At 38.7% G+C, this 21,977-nt stretch overlaps 2 protein-coding genes across 2 annotated transcripts in view; one reads left to right on the forward strand and one right to left on the reverse strand.

Moving 5' to 3' along the window:
- Positions 1 to 992: 992 nt before the first annotated feature.
- cyth4b (cytohesin 4b) lies at positions 993 to 14,676 on the reverse strand. The gene is made up of 13 exons (XM_008434401.1): positions 14,588 to 14,676; positions 11,912 to 11,994; positions 11,755 to 11,819; positions 9,437 to 9,503; positions 8,419 to 8,537; positions 8,070 to 8,150; positions 5,793 to 5,905; positions 3,504 to 3,652; positions 3,166 to 3,277; positions 2,795 to 2,871; positions 2,464 to 2,535; positions 2,146 to 2,300; positions 993 to 1,910 (listed from the first exon to the last, which is right to left on the reverse strand). Exons 1-13 carry the CDS (start codon positions 14,604 to 14,606, stop codon positions 1,829 to 1,831), a joined length of 1,194 nt encoding a protein of 397 aa, XP_008432623.1. The 5' UTR covers positions 14,607 to 14,676; the 3' UTR covers positions 993 to 1,828.
- Positions 14,677 to 18,019: 3,343 nt separating this feature from the next.
- The window catches only part of rac2 (Rac family small GTPase 2), a 13,272-nt gene continuing 9,314 nt past the window's right edge, over positions 18,020 to 21,977 (forward strand). Inside the window, exon 1 of the mRNA XM_008434279.2 lies at positions 18,020 to 18,137. Coding sequence (XP_008432501.1) covers positions 18,103 to 18,137 — 35 coding nt within the window. The 5' untranslated portion in view covers positions 18,020 to 18,102. The remainder of the gene's footprint in view (positions 18,138 to 21,977) is intronic.

A 21,977-nucleotide genomic window follows, 5' to 3' on the forward strand; every position in this document is an offset into this window, starting at 1 on the left:
AATTCATTATTCAAAGTAGTTTGAAACGTTTTTGGTGTCTTGTCATCTGCCTGCAAAAACATACCGCCTTTCATTGTGGCAGAAGATTCAAAAACCATTCGGTCAGACTCGCATGCTTGTTGAAACGCAACTGCCCTGTTTAATAGTTTCGTGCTTYAGCTTTGACAAGTTATTTAACAGAAAAGAAACCATTAACACGCTGTTTTTTGTTAACATTTCACCATAAATCGCAACAAAAACAAACGCATGACTTGGATTTCACAAACTGACCACTGCACGCCGCTAAGCAGTCGCCCAACGCTCAAAGGGGAACCAGTGCTCTGATGGGAACTGCTCACCGAGCTGTGGATGAGGGCGGGGCAGGCTGTGGTGAAATACTGAAACAGGAAGTTTGAGGTGCAACAGGAAGAGACATTCTCACAATAATTCACCGGCTAATTTTACTGACACACCAGCAGGCACGAGAATGTGTTATTTCCTGTGAAACACGCATGTTGATCATGCAACACTGCATGCAAGTTTCTTAAGCAGAAGCATGACACCAGTCAACCCAAACGCCATGGCTAGCTGCTTGATAAGTGGAAGATTGCAGCAACCTAATAATATAAATGTTTTGTAGTGGGTAATGCTGTTTGTCATTGGACGAATTTTTGTAAAGTGTCTGCAATGAAGTATTTAGTGTCGATAAATTCAGAAACATGACACAAGACCTTCAAAACACTGTTAGCATAGTTTTAGCTGCCATGCTCTGTTAAAAACACACACATTTGAGCTTCATAATTCATACTTTGTATGCTTTTAAAACCTTACAGTTTAACCACAGAGGTCAACAAGGTCATACACTCATGCGAAGAAACCATTTCGGCTCGCATGGAAAAGGCAAACAATGAGGAAGTTTAGATGAAATTAGAGAGCATTCAACTGAAAACGCAGCTGTTGACTGGCTATTCCTGAACTTTAAAAGAAAAGAGAAGAATTCAGTTCGGTTTCTATTAAATGAATATTTTTAATTCGAAAATGAATTCACCGGAACACCAAAAACACCCAAAAAACAATACTGTAGTTACAAAGATAAAGTGTAGAAGGCATCATGTACATTTTGATARGCAACACAATACAGCTTGCAATGAAACATTTGAGTGGTAACATCTATTGCACAATCTTTTGACGTTTTTGCTTTAACAATTACATACATTATAAAGTACAAACCAAAATAAGATCATTCCTCAAACTCATTTACAATTTTCACAAGATTTCCGTGTAAACTGGCATATTTTACAGGTGAARCTCTTCMGTTGACTCTGTCAGACTAAAGATAAAGGCTGGGTATGGCTTTGTGAGTGTCAGAGCTGTATGAGAGCTGTGAGAAAGCAGACACGGAGATGTTTTTATTGCATTCATGATAAGATATGACATGTTCTATTCCTCTCTGGGTTGTGAAACTAAATCACATAAAGACAATCCCACAAYGGTAGCTCTCACTACTGCAAGCATCTGCCTTCTGTAACAACAACAACAACAAAAAAGCTAACGATATTTTTGTTTTGACTAAAATCCTTGTTGCAAAGTTCCAGAGGAGCCCTTGAGGGATTCCCTCTGGTCTGTCACGCTAATACTGACTCGTTTGATTTCGTTTTCACCTTTTGGCAAAGTCTTTACTCGGTTTATGAAAAGAGAAGTTCCCAATGTCAGTGTGGTTTCGTTCATCTTCACGCGCCCCTTGTGTCCGCACRYGGCAATGAGGTAATTCCAGGCAGCCTYGAACGAAGGCCGAYGCAAAACCGGCGCGGCGGCGTCAACGTGGAAGTTCTGGGGATGCCAGCGGCGCTCAGTCCTGAGGAGTTTGGTTTATCACCTTCTTCTTCCTGACTGAGACCAGGTCGTAGAACGGATCCTTGGTGATACTCGCCCTGTTTCCAGTAAAGACGGTTGACGTTAGTTGTTTGTGGATTTACATTTGTTAGCGCTTTCGTAGACTAAGTCATCCACCATAACTTTAATGTCCTCAACAGAGACATGCTCAAAGAGAATACCCAATTTCCCTTCAGAATATATTCTGAGTTGACTGATCAGGATTAGCTTGRKGTGAAGAACATCTCCACAGGWCCTAGTATGTGAAAGTGCTCGGTGTGTTTGCTGTCTGACCTGATGGCTTCAATCCAGGAGTCTCTCTCTTCAGCGCTGGAGGCACAAATGGTGTAGGACTGATGTTTTCCCTCCACCACCCTGCCGTCCGTCTCCGTCTTACACGCTTTGATCTTCTGCCCGTGACTGTTGGGGTTGTACAGCTCCAGACAGTACTACGTGACAATACGATTCGGACATTAGAGTTAATCCAATATAAACAATGAAATGTTGTTTTTTAACTAAAAAAATAACTCAAAGAAGTCCTCCTTTCAGTTTCAGACAGCTTTGAGTAGCTTTTTAAAATGAGGATGTGTTGAACATCTTTCTGAATCTTACCTGTTTGCGGGAGTACTGCACTTCCCTCACGCACAGATTTTCTAGTGGAATGATACCTCTGGGTTCTTTATCCTGAAAAATAAAACATTTTGAAGAGACGGATTACATTAGGCTATATTTAATAAGAAGAAAAAGAACAGAAAAATGTCATCTGATTAAATTGTAATATATAGTTAAAGGAAACACGATGTGCTTATAAGGTTGAAAAACACTTCACCTTTGAATAGTTAAACTGTTTAGTTTGTACTTTTTTACTTTAAGCTCTCAGGGTTTGTTCATTTAAAAGTTTTTCATAAATTAGGGTATGTCTGTGGTACGGTTGAATCCTTACTGCTGTATACTCGAAGTAGTAGAGGCAGTTGTCTGTCAGGATAAACCATCGCCTTTTCCACGTTTTAACACGACCTCCTGAAATGCAAAGACGCAGCAAAAGTTAAACCTATTTTCATATTTGCTGTCAGTTATTATCGGACACTGGCTTGTTCAAAATCCCCTCGCTAAAAACAAAACTCCTGAGGTTGTTTGCGCCAATTGAAGCCTTGTGCAACCAGCCCCTTATGTTTCCAAGCAAACAGCCCAAAGTTGAGTTATGCTCGAAAGACTTCCTCTGTACTTTCCTGCATTCATTCGGTACATGTTGGTTAGAGTTTTGTTAATTTTATAAACAAGCCGTGTTAATAACAATGTAAAACAGGGACTTGCCGAGTTTAAGGAGCCAGCCTTCTCTGTCAGGGTTGAAAAACGTGTGAGTCAGGTCATTTCCGTCGTCCTCTGGGATTTTGAAAGGCTCGTTGCGTATGCTCTCGTAGAGTTTCTAAGAGCACAAGAGTTACACACTTGAAATCAATAGTGGCACAATTGCTCCTGTGGGCTAACCTGTCATTAGCAAGGCCGGTTAGGATAATGAACTCAATGAAAATTAGCCATCGCCTTCAAAACTCACTGCTTCTATAAAACTAAAGAGTAAGATTCAATCTAAATACATTAAATTCATTTTATGTCGAAAGGTTTCATGGCTGAAATGAGCTGAAGGGTCTTACGGAGAGAAGGTCGCTGGGCAGATCCTCGCCGTTGTTGATCCCTCTGTTCATGGAGATGAATCGCTCCAGGGTGGTTTTGTCCTTCACGTTGGGGTTGTGGAGGCTCGTGTTCAACATGATGATGGCAAACGACAGGATGTAGCACGTGTCTGGGTTTGAGGAGGCATGGAAAGCAAACGTCAAATTCAAAGGACACCAATCAACAAAATAGTATCTTGCCCAGGTATTTATGTACATCGAACTTTTTAACATTCTGTCACATTTCAACTACCCAATATATTTTAATGGGATTGATAATATACCAAAGCAAAGCAGTGCATAATGTTAAAGTATTGGGAAAATGATTGTTTGGGGGCGTTAGCATTGTGAAAACCAGCCCCTTGTTCTATGGGCCCTAGACTTTAGAGAGACATTTTCCTTGCTTGAGGCACAAACTGTGTTGAAGTTTTAAATTTTACCCAATTGCAAACGTATGCCTGTGAAGCATGCAACGCTCCAGTTTGACGCTGTGATGCTTACCAGAAATTGTTTGTGCTGTAAACAACCATCCTCCGATGCGGAGAGAGAAGTGCCAAACCAAAGGCTTTTAATGTTCAACATTTCAACATGGACCATTGCTAAAACTACAGGCAGACTGCGATTCTAAAACAATGATGTCATCGTTCTGTTCACTGATTGGCCTGGTAGAATATCTGCCTGAGGAATTCAAGTGAATGGGTGAAAGCCCTGAATGTCTGTGAAGTGACATTTTAGCCAGGCTGTGTATTTCTTTAAAAAACTTGTACAAGTCTTTGTGTACCTTTGTATTCCCTCCTCTCTTTCTCTCTCTCTACTATAATAGGTTTAAAAAACCAGTGTCACCACTTGTCTTCAGAAGTCATGTAATCAGTAAACAGCATCCACAATAATCTGATGATAATTGTAGCCGTTCTGCAAACACCTGTGAGCAAACAGCATCATGAAGACCAGGAAACACAGCAAACAGACTGAGGATGATGTGGGAAAATTCAAAGACGTTAGGTCATAAAACAATATTTCACACTCTGACCAATCCATCATCCTTAATTACTCTGGGCATTAAACAGCAAAGCAGCCAAGAGGCCCATGGGAACTCTGGAGAAGCTTCATGGAAACACAGCAGGAGAATGTTTTTGAATATCTGATCTGAAAAAGTACATGTTGAAAGAAAATCTGAAGAAATCAAATTCAAAGATGGCCACAAGCCACAAAGGAGACAATATAAACAAATGGAATAATAATGCCCAGGAATACGAAATATAGCTTTTGGGATATGTCCAACATGCTGTGTCTGCTGGAAAAACCAACACTGCAGACATTTTCCTGAGCTGGAACAGGGAAGCTCTAGCATGGCCATGGCCTTCCTACGTGATTCCGCTCGATCGTAATCTCGCTTCACAGCTCCGTCTGGGACTTCGTCCACTAACTTATGTTCCTCTGGTATAATATCAACCACGCCAATCAGCGAACAGAAGGAGAAGTTGTGAACGTTGAAGTTGTTGTTTTAGAATTGCAGTCTGCCTGTCGTTTGATCAACGGAGGAAGTGAATGAAGCCGTTCAGTCGGTGCTGGTCACGCTTCCTTGATTCAACATTAACAGCCATCTGGTTCGGTTTGGCATTTCTCTCCTCGCAGTCGAAGATGGTTGTTTACAGTGCAGACAACTTCCGGGAAACTTCATAACGCCAAACTGGCGCATCACATACGTCATTGCCATGGGGTAAAATGTAAAACCTCAACACAGTCCAGGCCTCCAGACCAGAACCTCTTTATTTGTAGATGGTTTTGTGATTTATGGGTTCAAATTTCAGTAGCTGTGAAAAGCTGGTAAAAGTGCTTAAAGATACCTGCGGTTTTAATTGCAATGACAAGTTGACTCACAGGAGCCAAATACATTTTACATTTGTAAACAAAAAAAAACAAAAAAATCTGCCACTTAAAATCTTGATAAAATGCACTACCGCTTTGTGGTTTTCAAGAGTCTAAATGTGAAAAAGTTTTCTGTAACAGTCTTTTTTTTTTGTAGGTCCATATAAATATATAAATATCATTGAACAGAGAGATGGAAAAAAAAAGTTAAGTCAGAAAGCAGTGAGGATCATAGCTGTGGTGTCGTCATGTAAAAATATCCCCTCTTGCACTTGTACAAGCTTGACACACACATGCGCATGCACACACACGCACACGCACGCACACACGCACACACACGCCCACACACACACACACAGTTGCAATCTAGAGAGGAAGTAGGTTTGTTTGAAAGAAGCTAACCTGTGGACTGGAAGACGTGAGCGTTGCATTCACAGTAGCGTGTGGCGAAGGCCTCCATCATCCGGTCAATTTTCTGAGCTTCACCCGGCAGACGGAAACTCCACAGAAACTGTCTGTCACATAAACACCACAACACGGTGATGTTTAGCAGCCTGTCATCCTGAGATGTGAGAGGGTAGACCGTAGGCTGTTGGTCTGGCTGCGTACGCTTCAACACGTCAGTTTGACCACTTTGATGATGTAGGCTAAGCATATTTCATGTCACTTTCTTTGAGGCGGTGATTGTTGGTCGCTCTTGCAGAAGGTCAACAAAATTATTGAGCTAAGTAGAATTAATTATAGTCTAGATTTTCAAAAATATCTTTCTTATTATTACACTCGCTTAGTTCTGTTCTGAAAATATATCTACCTGCGTGCTTACAATGATGTAGTCAGGAAACTGCTTTTTTTTTTTTTTTTTTTTGCTTCAAAAGGCTACGGAGGGTTCGTAATCGAGTCGTTTCATTAGCTCCAACCCCTAATTAGTATCCTGACATGTCTGATATTTACGTGAAACAACAATGACATCACATTTAGATCGTAAAGATTATTTAACTACATTTAGTCACAGAATAAAGAGATTAAATCTGAAACCGCAGCCTTTTCCCTTTTTAACTTTGTGTCTGGTAGCGTTCATTTTCAATGATCGTTTTCATTTTGCTGCGTTTGTGTCGTTTCTTAAAGCTACGGATGCAGCAAATCATTTTCTGTTGCAAAAACAGCATACAACTTTAGAACACATGTCAGAGAAACGTGTCAGTGTGTTTGAAAAAAAGTTTCATTTTGGTAAAATAAGTAAATAGGGCATTATGCCACACATAACTTTGTAAAATGTAATTTACAGCAAATCCATTAGCCGTGTTTGCTTGTCTGTAGTAAAACTCATATGAACATGCTCACTAATATTAATGAGTGATTCTGGTGAGCAGAAACAGCCATTAACCAGGTTATGTTAAAAATGTTAGTGACTGTCTGTGTGTGGTGAAAGGTGTTGACTGGAGAAACCGTAGGTGACTTTCTATGTCGAGTGACATTTTAGAGCAAGCAGCAGTCCGCCTCTCACCTTTGGTTTGTGGTTAGTTTTAGTTAAGGGCTTGGTTATATCCAGCAAATCAAAAACTGCGTTATGATTTATGATACTGTGCAATTTTTCATTTGATTATGTATATTTCATCCTTGGATGTCTTACTGGTTTAATCTCTTTGATGCCCATTATTAACAGTTTTATGTGAATTTCTCCTTTTTTTCCTAATAATCATTTTCATACAAACCTGTCCTGAGTTTCGGCTCTAGAACTTGTAAACTTTTAATCGGGACTTGCAGCACTCGAGGAAAAGACAATAACCAGTTTTTATTTGTCTAAGTCTCCATGGACAGGGCTTTCCAGCGTCCCTTTTTAAGTTGGCATTGGAAATTTTCCAGTCGACTGTACATCAAAACAAACACTGAAATGCAAGTCTGTGTCTTTCATAAGTTTTAAAATTAACTAATTCTCTTATTTAAGCATTTTGTGAATTAGACTAAATTTAAGGCAAGCGGTACAAACTGAGGCATACTCTGAATTTAAAAGGAATGCTAAGATATAAAACAGCATCCCATCAATCTGCAACACCGTACTCTATATTAAAACAGAATCTCTGTTTTGACTCCAACGTTTGGGTCAAAACACGCTAACGCTGATCGTAAATGCAAAAATTTGATAAAAGTTATTGGGAAAAATGGACAAATGGTCCACTCACGTTCCAATTATTTTTTTATTAATGTTATTTTTGCTAACTGACACAAACGTTAGACTGATCAGCCGCTGTGCTCTTCCACATTTGTTTCCACTTCAAGGCACAAAGAACCGGGTTGAGTATTTGGACCCACACTCTGAAGTCACACAAATTTGAACTTTACAGAGCTTAATTAAAAAAAATGTGAGCTAAACGTTCACATTGAACAATCAGTGTCATACCTTTGTTAATGTTCATATTATTTCCACACCCACCGACAACTGTTAAATATAGATAATGCCGACTATAATCAATTTTGCCGTCATCGCTTTTCGGCGCCCACTCTAGCGCAGCGCCCCCATGTGTGGCACATACTGTATACCCACGTTTAGTTTCACTGGCTGTTGGCGAGCTTCCCGTGGATAAACTGGGAAGTGAACATTTGCAGCATTTACCACAAAGATTGATCAACCCACAGTGCTCAACACAAAACATTAAGAAACTGAAGATAAAGGAGACTGACCTGAGCGCCAGAACCAGGTGGAGGTCAGCGAATTCGTGCAGCTCCACAAAGGCTTTCAGGGTCTGAAGATGAAGCTCCTCTCTGTGTGACGGAGGAGGAGAATAAAACCCTGAAGGTGTTTGTAACAAAACCAGCCAATTACAGCCCTCCTCTCTCTACGTAGCATACATTGTTCCTTACATTAATCCTTTTTGGCCACTTTTAAATAGAAAAATGTGTATTTTTGTAAACAAAGTTCTAAAGAGTTTTCTGAATTTTCTCCTTTTTATTGTCCACCATTTTTTTCCCCACTTCTCTGTTTTCTCCCGCCCCCTCCATGTATTCATCCCTTGACCCCTCTGAGTATCACCTCTCTCCAAGGAACTCTCCGATGGCCGTCTTGTTGAGTCCCTCCTCCTTGTAAAGAAACTCTGCAATAGATTTTGCGCTTCCATCCAGCAGCTTGTTCTCCACCAGGAAATTGATGCCCTGGAGGAAATAAGGGATAGTGTACGTGAGGTGAGTTTTGGAAAGTTTAAAGAATTTTTTTTTCTCTCATTTTAGCCTATTAGTCATAACAGACATGCCCATTTTGTACCAGCTGCGGCTTCCTTCATGAAATATATTATAAATCACACCCTAAACAAAAAAGCTTTTTCAAGCAATTTCTGTGGCTGGCAGTCAGCAGAAATCATTTCCATTATTAGATTTTGTTGAAGCAGATGCAGTTTTCCAAATCTTACCCTCCACGCAGCATTTTGGTTTCTCAATGATCTCATCTGTAGCTGGTAAATGAGGGCTTACAGCTTCCGTAATCCCAATTCCTTAAACTAATCTCTCTTCCTCTTTCTGCTCCATCGCTGGGCTTTGAGAAGAAGGCCTGATTAAAAACGTACCGCTTCCATGCACATTTCTGGAATCTGCAATACGTGGATCTTGCGTTTTTGTGATCTAATGTGGTTTCATTACCACTGGTAGGTATCGCTGGTTTTCCTTTCTGCTTTAGCTATGTTATCCTGAGGGAAGCAAGAAGGAGCCATTTAAACAACTGGATCGATCTCAAACTCAACCTAACCCACCCGAACAAAAGTCGCCATCTCAGTTTCTCCGTTTTTGATCTTACTACAGCGACATGCTTGACCTTCCAGCGAAACCACAGAAACTTGGCCGTGGCTTTCTGTCACTGCGGTTCGCAGGCTTACAGCAACAGAGAGGAGCGAAGCGGAAATGACACAACTGCTGAGTGTGTTTTGCTAAAACACACTGAGACCGCTAAAAAGCAAGGAGGCCTAAAAAATGACAAAGTAAGAGGCGAACTTGTTCATTTTTCATTGATAACTGTGCCTCGCCAACCATAGGCTGAGAAAAAAACTTGTGTTTCGGCTTACCTTTTTTGGGTCCATGTTGAATTTTTTCTTCCCGTTTAAAAACCGCTGGTTCTTCTCAATGGTTTTGCTGTAATTCAGAAAATATTATGGAGTACTTAATGCTTTATGTACTTTGTCAGAGTGAAAGCTAAATCTGTTGTCAGGTTTGTTCAAATCTTTAACAAAATTGAGACCATTTTTATCCTAAAAACCTACTCACTTCAACTCAGTTTGCTCATATAGTGCCAATTTCCAACAAAATGTCATTTCTTTCCAGAAAAAGTCATTTCAATTCAACTGCACATGCATTCCAATTCATCCTAGTCAACAAACGGTGCACTAAGCTCCATTTATTATTCAAATTAGCTTAAAAAGTTTCTGTCAAGAAACGCAGCAGATTGCATTGAGTCACTGCCTTCAGTTACTCACTTGTAGCAACAAAAGACTCGCCTTGTGTTGTTGTCTTTGCATCAATCCGTCACACCAAGCATGCATGTAGCGACAGTGGAGAGAAAAAAACTCCCCCCTTCAACAGGAAAAAGCCTCCAGCAGAACCAGAACCAGAACCCGGCTGAGTACGAACAGCCATCTGCCCCATCTGACTAGCTGCACCCTGAAGTGACTGGCGCCATTTTCAGTTCATCGCCAAGCATTTAAAAATAATTCAAAGTCTGGGGCTTTCCCTGCTCTGTCACGACCTCACATACAACAAGGCCCAATATTATTCACACCGTGAATCTGGATCTAAAGTTTTTTTCATTCAAGCAAGAATCTTATTTGCTTTTATAAATGCCAAAGGAATCTCCTCAAAGATAATACACCAGGTTTACTAAAGACTTGTTTACTTGGTGCTGAATGCTCCTTTAAGTCCTTGTCTGTAGTCACTGGAAGAGTCTTTGTTGGTTCTACAGTAATAAAAGGCTAGGTGTATTTGCTAATAGTCTTTTTGCATCTTTCTGTTGAGCGATTGATAATTTGTTTTGGTGTTGACCAGCACAGCTTAGATGTTGGAAAAGTTCCTCTCCAACATTGTAATCTATGTCTTCATCCACAGTTTCTAGACAAACTATGTCTCTGTTCTGTGGCTCTCAAACTCTAGTTCAAGAACCATTGAAGGTACCTGGGCTACCTTCAATGGTTCTAGTAACTGAAGTACTTTCAAAGGTACTTGAGTTAGTTTTATTAACTGAAATGCTATTTGACCAGGCTAACTATGATTAGCTTAAACAATTACATTTACTAACTGAAGTGATTTCTAACCAGGCTAACTACAATAGCAAGGGGATCTATAAACATTGTGATTTTTTTGGCACTGTGTTCTGTCAAACCATTAAACAACGTGTTTGTGAAAGGAATGTGTAAAAATTCTGACGAGTGCAAATAAATTTACTGCAGCTATCACTGAGTTTATAGACGGCCATATTGGATTGTAGGTCAAGGTTGGTAGCAATACATCAATCCTTGTGTAAAAATAACCAAACATGTAGTGTGAATGAGAATCATTTTTAATCGAGTAGCACGACTGAAAAAAGTCCAGATCYAAACAGCACTTTTTCAAATTACCATCTTTGTTGTGGTGCTTTTGACCACTACAACAATGAATACTTATTTAAAAAAAAACAACTTGCAATAGTTTTTTTAAATTCTTTACTTAATGGAAATTTCTGCCATTTTACAACTTTTATGCCACGTTTTACACTTGAAATCTTTGTCTAGCCAAGTTTGTGTAGCACATTTCAGCAACAAGGCGATTCAAAGTGCTTTACGTGACATGTAGTCCAAACACAGCTCTCTCCGTCATATTTCGTAACCGCCAAAATAATTAGCATCATGTCTCAGATTGTGCTAATTTGATATTCTTAACCAAATAACCAAAAGAAGCCATCATTTCTGATCAGTCAGCTGACCAGTAAGAACTAATCAGGGTTTGTTTTTTGAAGGCAAGGAAATAGTAAAAACAGAACTTTGCAGAGAAGAGGGTTCATCACCGCACTGCTAAAACAGCATATTGAAGGCGACTTACACAATACTAACTTCAATTCTGTTCAGCTTTGTGTAGAAAATTGACTTTTTAAATTGTTAGGAAGTTTTCTCAAAGAATTATTCCTGAAATAAACTTTGTTTTGTCAAATGAATAAGACTAATTTCTCCACAAATAATAAAAATAAGGGGGGGCGGCTAAAAAAAAAAATGTTTTTCAAAAAGTGACCAAAGCCACAGACTTTCAGCAAACCTGCCAGATAAGTGGAATGTCTGGCAGATATTTAAGACATCAAATACTCTGAAAGAAAGTGTGGTATGTAAAAGAGGCAAAGGGTTTTTCCCAGACTAGCACTTACTTTTCCTCTGTAGACTCAAAGCTGAGTATTTCTGCCATGACATTGTCTATCTCCAACTTCAACTTCTGCAGTGAGAACAAAGAGGTATCAAACGCAGGTCGCATGAAAAGCGAATCGCTTTGGCCTCTGAGGAATGTGACGTCTGATGAAACGTTACCTGGATGTCGTCCAGAAGGTCCTTTTTATACATCTTGATGCTTTCGATCTCCAGCCTCTCATCAGCTGTGAAGTCTGAAGAAACTGAGCAAAATATTAGAACAACAACAAAAAAAAAAAGTCAGTCTGAGTCATGGTTCTTCAACAATTTCCATCATGTCTGCAAATTCAGCCAAAAGGAGAAGTTATTAATATCTAAACCAGAGATTGTAAAAATGACAAAGTATTTTTGCTCTAAATTCTAGTGCAAAGTATCTCAGTTCACTTGTAATAAGACAAATGTTACTTACTGGTAACTTTTCACCAAGATACATGAGCTTCCTTTAAGTCAATAATTATTTAATGTTGATAAAAAACTGTTAGTTTTTCAGATTGATTATAACCAGAACCTTTTCATCGACATTAAGGAATTATTGACTTAAAACAAGCTCCTATATCTTGCTGAAATGTTATAAGTTAGTTTAGTCTTATTTCATGCGCACTGAGATATTTGCACGAGAGACTCGACCAGAAATGCTTGGTAAAATTCAGTGTTTATGCAGTGAAGCTCTCTGATCTTTTCAATTCACAACAAACGCCGACTCAAGGTACTTTGTTAAAAAAAAAGAAAAGTAATTTCAATTCAACCACACGCACGTTCCCATTGATCCAAGTTATCCAGCAAAGCGTTAAGTTCAGTTTATTATCCAACAATCCCGCATACCGACCGCGCACGTAGCGACGGTGGAGAGGAAAAACTCCCCTTTAACAATAATTAATGTTTTAGGAACCAGAATTTCCCTAGTATGCTGTTTCTTTGTAAACATATTTTTAATACATCTCCTTCCAGACTGAAATCATGTTCTAAAAGAAGACATCTGAACTCTGTGGCGTTGTTATTTTTGTGAAACCCGTCACACCTGTTCAGACCGACGCCAAGCTCTAGAACCAGATGAGAATAGCTCGCTCTTCCTGCGGCCTGAGTTTTACTATAAATTGCATTTCCAGTTAACATGAAACACACAAAGAAATCTCATTCTCAAAGAAGGACTTTTGCTTTTTGAAGCTGGTTAGTGAGCTGAAGCAGCACTGAATCACTCGCGTGACCTGCCTCTGTTTCCACATGTGATGGATGAAATGCTTCCCCTCCGACTTTGTCACATTCCCACATTGCAAAACGTCTCTTCTGTCAACATGCACAGGCTTTTTGTTGGTCGTGTGTCGCCTGCCCTGACTGTCCATTGGCGCTCTTTATCAATCAGATGTTGAATTTCTTCCTAATGTTCTTGTAAAAACACATTGTTATCTTAAATTGTTGACCAATTTACTAATATGTTGGACATCAAAGCTATATTTCGCTATTTGGTTAATTAAAAGTTGAGTGGAAGGAAAAAAATGTGTCAAAATCAACATGTGTTACAGAAACGCTTTGCAGTTAAATGTCAGCATCTAACGCCACACTAGCTTTCTTTTAGTCTTAAAAAAATAATAAAAAACAAGACCACCATGATGCTCTTCTGGTTCCTCAGTTTGATTTGAATGAGTTAACTTCCCCACAGCTTTTTTTTTTTTTTTTTTTTTGCACTATTGTTATATTTGCTTAATCATATGTGACCATTAAAACGTTCATGTGCAGCAGCCATTTCCAGTGAAAACTGATTAGCATAAAAGAACAGAAGTCACGTATTTCAGTTTCTTATCAGCCAGGAGAAAAAAACGGCATTAAAAGCATCTTTATAGCGTATGTGTACTGTATGCACATATAAATATACATATGGATATATATGTATGTATGTGTGTAGTTACAGAAATGGCAGTTTTCAGCCCTTCCTGAGTGATATGTGACTTGTTTGCTGTTAATGATCTGACCACAAGACTTCCACTTCTCCACCCTTCCTTTGCTCATCTTGAGAAGCAAAAGCTTAAAGGCACAACCCGTCACAAATACACCCAGTCTGAGTTTCTGGTGATAAACAAAGGAAGCTGCAAATTTACAGTAACCCTGTTTGAAACTAAAAACTACACCGTTTAGCTTTCTAAATCTTAGATAATAACTTCTGTTTTTTTTWAGTTGTTTTTTTTTGTATTATTACCTCTGATGCGCAGTCCTATGAGTGACTATGAGTGTCTCTTCTGCATTTTCAGCTGAGAAGAGTCTTTTTTTTTCTAACCCTGGTTGCTAACAGCAACAAGTGCTTACCACTGTGCACCAGTGACATCAAATGTTACCCAAAACCTGTTTTTTTTTTCTTCAGTCTAACATACCAGGTCAGACTGTGAACTATATTGTAAGTACAGTCATACCACAAAAACTCAGAAAATGGAGAGCAAATAAATAAAAACATAGTTTAAAACATTTAATGTTTTAGTAATTTGAGTCATGACTCCTGGAGTCCCAGATCTGAGACTGTGTCACATTGTCCTCAGTATGTTCAGTATATTAAGAAATATTTAAGAAAAACACACAAAGATTTGCAGATGAACATACAAAATAAAAACAAGATCCGATAGAACTTCCTCCGTCATTTTACAATGTCGTTAGTTTTTGTTGTTATTGTTTTACAGCTTATATATATATATTTTTTGCACATAAAGACAGTTTAAATAAAGGCAACCACTTATGTCCCTATCTTAATATGTAAAGTTATCTGATAAAATTTTCAACATACAGCAATAAAAACACCAAAGCGTCTCTTACCCATTTGGCAATCGGTCATTTATGGCCCCAAAAGTAATAAAAGAAATGTTGGCGTCTCTAGAGAGAAAAGCACAGAGAAGTGTTGGGCAGCTGCAGCAGAAAGCTGACTTTAAACCACACCTCTTCCTCATCCATCACACTTCTACAGGACCAACACATGAGCAACTTTTCAAAATAAAGCCTTTTAAAGCCCCTTATTCTATCAATGTCTGCAGACATGAAGGGTTATTTGGTATTAAAATAAGCATTTTATTTACTGCTAACTAGGAGGTGGACGGCCTGTTTCTATGTCAACATTGAACACATGTGTTTCTAATGAAGGTTTAGTCCAATTTAGCATATTTGCATCAGATTTGTTTTTATCAACCAGAAGGGCCAACATGATCATCCGATATATCCGCACATTGAAATATTATTAATTGTGTACGTGCTGCTGCATTTCAGGCTTCTTGAGGTTAAGGTGCCGTTGCATCAGAATTTATTTTTACAAAATGAGGGGGGGGGGCAAAGTTCTAGCTAAAAAGGGAACAAAAAAAATGCTGAAAGGAGAACAAGGTCTGTGCAACCGGTGTGAGCGGAGCACAGCAACTGTGTGATAGAGGTTGAAATAAGGCGGTTCAGGAGAAAGATGGTGCTAAAGCGCCATCTTATGGTCAAAGAGCAAAATCACAGGTCCTGCTGCTGGATGTTTTCTGAAACCAAAACAGAAAAAACAAGAAGAACATAAGTACATATGAATGTAATTTACACAGTGTTGTGTGAAACAAACATGTACATTTGAAACAAAACTCAAATCTATACTATTCTAAACTTGTATAAGTTTATACCTCAAAAACAAAATATGGGTGTCTGTTTGAAGTCAATAATTTTTGAATATTAATTTTAAAAATAGCTTTTTTTTTCACTTATGTTTTTCCCATGTTACAAGTAAAATATTCTGCCAGTTGAACTATTACTTTATCATAAGTATTGAGGAATTATTCACTGTCACCAATGATGACCTCACGTTACCCAAAATCAGTTTATTTTCCCCACATCAGACTGAAATTAATTTTATCTACGTCTACGTTACAAAAACGTAGAAAGTGGAGAGAAAACAAATTACATAGTTTTTGACTGTCTTGCTGAAAAGTTACTCGTACATTAATGAAGTTAACTTTTCTCTTATTTGAAGTGTACTAAGATGTTCGCACTTGAAACTAGATTAAAAAATGCTCTAAGATTTGGTGTTTTTGCAGAGTAGAGTTATTGCTATCCTTAGACCTGAAGCGAGATTAATCAGCTAGAAAACACTGATGTTAAGATGAATGTTGTAATTTGTAAAACCTCATTATGTCTATAAGATCCATTATATTAGCAAACGTTAGCATGTGAAAGTCTTCTTTACATGAGAGTGTTGGTCTCTTAAACCCAACAGGTTCCCTCATTTGATGCTTGACTTTGTTTTTCAGTCTCCACCCCTCTAGAGGACTCTGTCTGCTGTTTTTTTTACAACAGTTTGTCCTCATGTTCCTGTGAATTTAAAACAGTTGTTCTAGCTCAATAAAAAATAAACACCTTTCCCAGATCCCAAATCTGTCACTGATACGGTAAAACCTAAATCGTCTCGCCCAAGGAAACAACGAACCATTTTGTTAAACAGCAACATCTGACTCATGTAAATATCTTCAGATTTTCACCTCACAGTATTTGTACTGTGTGAAAGAGATGTAGWGAAAWATTAGMATTAGCTAGCTAGCTAATTGAGCTCATTTTCTCAGTTCAGATTATTTATACACATTGTTAATTCAAAACACATCGTCCCATGGAACTTATAAAGAGTATGTAGCAACAGAGGAAAAGAAAACCTCTCTCTGTTGTGTCTGTGTGGATGTTTGATTCTTTGCTCTTTGTGACTGTTTACCGTCGACTGAACATTTTCTCTATTTTATTGTTTTCTGAACTAGCTAACATTACCCTATTTATAGTGTGTGTTTGTCATTGATGACTATTGTGTGGAACAATATGTCTTATTTGTCATCAACCAATAATTAGCTAGTTTTAGAATTTGCTGAACTAGCTAGCTGCCATTACTGTATGAATTGCGCTGGTGTTTCTGTGTGTGTTGGCTCTCGCTGTTCGCATGCATGTTGCTAATCAGGTTTGTTTACAATTCAAGCATATTGTTTTACCTTTAAATTTCCTCATCTACTTATGGAAGAGTGTAGGATCTGTTGCTCATGAATCTAAAGGTGAAAGTTCTTTGCCCCTTCCTATTTACGCCTCTGTCCAAAGTCTGAAGTCAATTGGCGATAGAGATATATAAGAGGTGGCCAGCGCTGAGCTAGTGTATTTATAACTGTAATTAGGCCTGCAAGGCAAACTTTGCGGCACTTTTCTGTAAAGTAAATACCTGAATAGTCATTTACAAGATGTGTCGTTGGGCCTGTTATTTCTGTTTTGGAAGTATTTTGCAGTTTTGTAATGACACTTATAATTTTAATGCTTATATTTATGCTGTACAGCACTTTGGTCCCTTGTGGCAATATAAAACATTGGAGTGGAGTGGATTGGATTGGATTTATGGTAGCATTGAGAAAGGCATACCGGGGCCTTGTCCGCAGTGACACAGGCACTACCATGACTTTAGTGGCGAAAAAAAAGCTGCGACAAAAGCCAAAGTTTACAATTTTCAAATCTGTCTGTGTACCTCCTCTCTGCTAGGGTAATGAGAGATGAATTTCTGACAAAGGAAAGTGATTACCAGTACTAGTGTTTGAAATGTACTTTGTGCGTTAAATCTATTGAACTGGCTGCAGTGGTACGATGCAGAACTCCATGATCCAGAGGAAAATTTGGAATAGAACCACTGGATCTCATCAAAACCAGTCAGTTCTGGTGCTTTGGGCATCGGATCAAAATGGTCTCAAGACAAGGGGAAGATAATAACAGATTGATGTTTATACGCCGAATGGTCTTCTTGAGAATGGCAAGCAAGACTGTGTTACTGTCAATTTCTAATGCATTTCTTCCCCCAAACTCGCCGTATTTAAGTCCAGACTTTTGTATTTCAAGAGGAATGAGAAACAGAATAGTGTTTGGTCCAGTGTAGCAAAGGAGGAAGTTTCAGATTGAACTGTTATGATCAACGGACAGTCTTCCTCTTTTTTTTGTTGTTTGAATTGTCATTTTCTTTATCAGTCTCATCAGAAACAATCGTTAAAACATTTCCGTGAGAAAACTCTTCAAATTTATGCCGCTCTGAAGAAGAAGGAAAAAAAATTACAGAAAGAAAAGCAAACAGGAAGAGAAGATGTGTGCAACGAGTAAGGAAGAGGGTGAGCATGAGAGAAGAAGAAGAAGAAAAAGAGGTAGCAAAGGGTGCATGAGGGGAGAGGCGGGGAGGGAGGGAGGGAGGAAGAGAGGGAGGCGTGCAACAATTTCCTGTAGTTGCATGCTGATCTGAGTCTTTCAAGCTCTCCTCTCTGAGTTTGTTTGTCGCAGAGCGGAGCAGAGACGAAGCTGAGCGGAACAGGATGCAGGCCATCAAATGTGTGGTCGTTGGAGACGGGTACGCCATTATTTCTTCCTCACTTTTCTTGCCTTAGCTTCAGCTGCCTTCTGGGGTTGTCTCAGCCAAAGTTCAGATCAGTTGATGGAGTTGATGGTGGTGATGATGATGATGATGATGATGCCAGACCCTGAGCTTAGGTGTCAGGATTCCAGCAGAGAAACGAGGCTGAATCAGAGTTTCACCAACTTCCGCAGTGATGTGTCGGCAACTCGAATGACGAATGTCCCGCGTTAAACCCGTAGCCTTCTCTCTCTCTGTGTGTGTGTGGTTTTTTTTTCTTCTTTTTTTTAAAAAATGGTACTGATTTCGCTGTGAGGGCACTGAATGAGCTGTGCAGGTCACAACATGCAGGAAAATGCGTTGAAGGAGCAAAGTAAAAGTACAACTCCCGTTTTTAGAGAAGGGATTGAAACAACTGTTCATTAACGGAGAAAATAAGAAGAAAAACTGAATTTGGTGAATTTATTTGTTTGAAACTCTTCTGCTATGACAAATTTGAAACATGTCATAAATAAAAAAAAAACAAATAGCCTTTTTGTGTTTGGCTTCTCAAAGCAACATCTTTTGAGATGATTTATTCAGACTAAAGCTACTTTCCTCGCCTGGTTGAGCGATGAAAAAGGCAGTTAACCCATCGGAGGTTTCACACAGGTAGTGCGGCTGCATTTCCTCATGTGCTGAGCTTCCTGTTGCACATCTCTGATTTAGAGATGTCAAGCAAACTCAGAGGAACTAAGCAGCAACATATGAATAACGTTGCTCGTCAGTAAAAGTCAAAGCACGGGGGTGAYGCTTCCACTGCCGAAAATGTAAAAGCGAACTGAGTGACAATCCAAAGGTCGAAGAAATAAGTGGAAAAGAATAAAAAATTAGTCAACAGTAGGAGTTTTTACTTTTTTTGTGTGTGTGTATTGGTGTGGGGATGAGTGTCAAAAACACACAACTCAAAATGCTTCTTTTTGGATGATTAAAAATAGATTATGACTTTAGCAACAGGCGTCCAAAACCTGCCAGAAAAAGCCAGCAAATCATGTAAAACTGTTATTTAACAACTCTGATGGAAACATTTCCACGTTTCGTTGACGCAGCAGCAGAGACCTCAGTTGCGCTGGTGACGCAACACCGAGTCGGGCTCGGCCTTGTGAGCTGGACTTTGTGGAAACTATTAAAAGAAGTGGAGCAGCTGTGCGTTTTGGGTGAACACGTGTCTGTTGCTTCTGACAGTGCAGCTCCAAAAAGAGGAAGTCGGTTTTAGATTGCAGGGAAGTTTGCTCTCTGAGTCTCCATATAACCTTCGTGTTAAACTTGACCGCTTTTAATATTTATAACCTGATTAACGTGATTTAAAGGCCTTCATGAGTCAAAGTGGTTACAGTTTGACCTATAAAATATGCAATTCTAAAAATATTTTAGAGAATGTGGAAAAAAAGAAGGATGTCTTAGTTGAAAAATGTTTGCATGATTTTGTTTGTGATGAACAGAGCTCTGGATTTCAGGACATTACTGATCAGAAATACCAATAAATGTAGAACTGTCACTTTTTAGGATGGACCAGTTAAATCCATGACGTTTTAAGCTGATGAAGCTTTTAGCAGTACTTCAGTGGAGGAATTCAATATTTAGGAGGCAAATGGTACAAAGCAAAGACTAGACTTGCAAAAATGTTAACCTTTTAAAATCCTTCCATGCGCCGTTGTCATTAAGTAAAATATTTACTGATGCAGTATTGTGTGTTTTCCAGCAACATAGAGAGATTTTGTAACACAATTAAGTAACTATGTTAGCTTCAGTTGTTATAAAAATGCTATATATGAAACATGACCTAAAAGGAATATGACTTTGTAATTTAACACCTTAAAATCGGACCTCTGTCTCTTTAAAAACTCCTCCGCCTTCAGGAAGTCATCACAACATGGCTCCTCTATTAACCCTTTCACAACATTTTTACCAGCGTTTCACTGACAAGTAGCTCCTAGAATGAGCTCAGTGGATGTTCAGCTCCACCAGGTGTTTGCTAATCGGTGCTGGCTAGTCTGAAGGAACTCAGTGTGGGAGTCGCGGGGGGAGGGGAGATCTGTGAGGCTTGGAAACTGCAGCGCTGAGGAGGAACTTCGTTCTCAAAGGTGTTTTGCACAGCTGAATAGTTGCCGTGGCGATTAAATGATTTCTCAAACGTGAATGAAAGAATTAAGGCAACACTCCTGGCATGTTTGGATGACTGGATAACATAATAACATGATTGAAAGTAAAAAAAAAAAAGTCCATTTAACACAATGCTGCCTCTTTAACAGTGTTTATATCTCATATTTTTCCTAAGTTCCACTGAAGGTTGATTTAGAGCATTCTGGATGCCTGGGAGGAAACCAGCAATGCCCTGACTAAACGACAGCTACTCTCTCACCTGACCTACAACACTGACATTTTTATTTGACGAGTATTTTTACATCCAGTGCAAACCGTAATCAATAATCCTAAAAGTCCGATAGTGTACGACTGTATGCACTCAACAGGTCAGCCGCCATCGGACCAAAGTCAGGGACATCTGTCAACCTATCAGATTGACTTCGTGAAAACAATTTGAACCTAATGGAACATCGTAGTGTGACTACACAAAAAACAAGTCTGACGAGAAACCAAAAACACTTGCAGGAAATGACAACAGAAGAAAAATTCTTGCTTACTCTAAATCAACATGTGTGTTAATAGAAGCTAAAACACTTCAGAAATTTTATGTCAGACTCAGCAAATTTATTCACAATCATAACATAAGGAAGTGAAAGTAACTGGAATGAATATTCATTCATATTGGCTAAAAATATGAAGCATAGCTTAATTCAAACAACAGACGTTAATCATAAGGCTCATCTTATCCGTTGTACCGTTTTGGTTTTCTTCTATGGTATGAAACAGCCAACAGAAATGTGTATTACAAGTTTGAAACGTACAGTGTGTGTCTGTAAATTACTGTTGCCACCGTGTTACGTTTGTCACTTTTTTTCCATTTTTAATAACTACCTGATCTTGGAGTGAAATGCCATTCGGTTTTGTTGGGGTTTTTTTTTACCAAAAGATGTTTTTGTAAAAAGTGACATAGGCCATTATTTATGTATAGAACTTGAATAATTATTGGCTGAGTTCATAAAGCAAATAGGGCCAGCTTCTGTTGGTATGCACTTTGACCTTTTGAAGGCCAAGGTGCAGACTGAACATCTGCATAGCATAGGATGAGATTAATTCATGTGACTATAGATGAGTAGCTCTTGTATAAAATTAAAAAGTTTGTACATGTTAAAAGAAATGGTGGCCAGACTTTGCTTGGAAGTCAAATTGTATGTCTTCTTACATACATACATTTTTTGGCAGCATTTTTTGTTTTATGTTTCGGTGTGTAACTAATACTGTTGTTCTCATAAGATATGCACAAATATGAAACAATGTAAAGCATAAAAAAAGGAGAAGAAAGCAAAAAGTTTGTTTTAGGATTTAGTTGATTTCACTTTAAATTTAGGCTTGTTTAGTTAAAATGGCTGGTTCCTGTTTTCAGCTTCAACTGATGCTACTGAAACACTTCCTTTCTGACACTCATACACTTCACCACTCAACTCGCACACTCACGCGCGCGCACACACACCCTCTCACACACACACACTCATGCACACAAATAATGGCAATAAGTCATAGAATGCAATCGTTTCAAACCCTAACCTTACTCAGCTTCTGACTTTGTGCCAAACTTTTTTACTAGATAGATAGATAGATAGATAGATAGATAGATAGATAGATAGATAGATAGATAGATAGATAGATAGATAGATAGATAGATAGATAGATAGATAG

Source organism: Poecilia reticulata, linkage group LG1, assembly GCF_000633615.1.
Source record: "Poecilia reticulata strain Guanapo linkage group LG1, Guppy_female_1.0+MT, whole genome shotgun sequence".
Taxonomy (NCBI): Eukaryota; Metazoa; Chordata; class Actinopteri; order Cyprinodontiformes; family Poeciliidae; genus Poecilia; species Poecilia reticulata.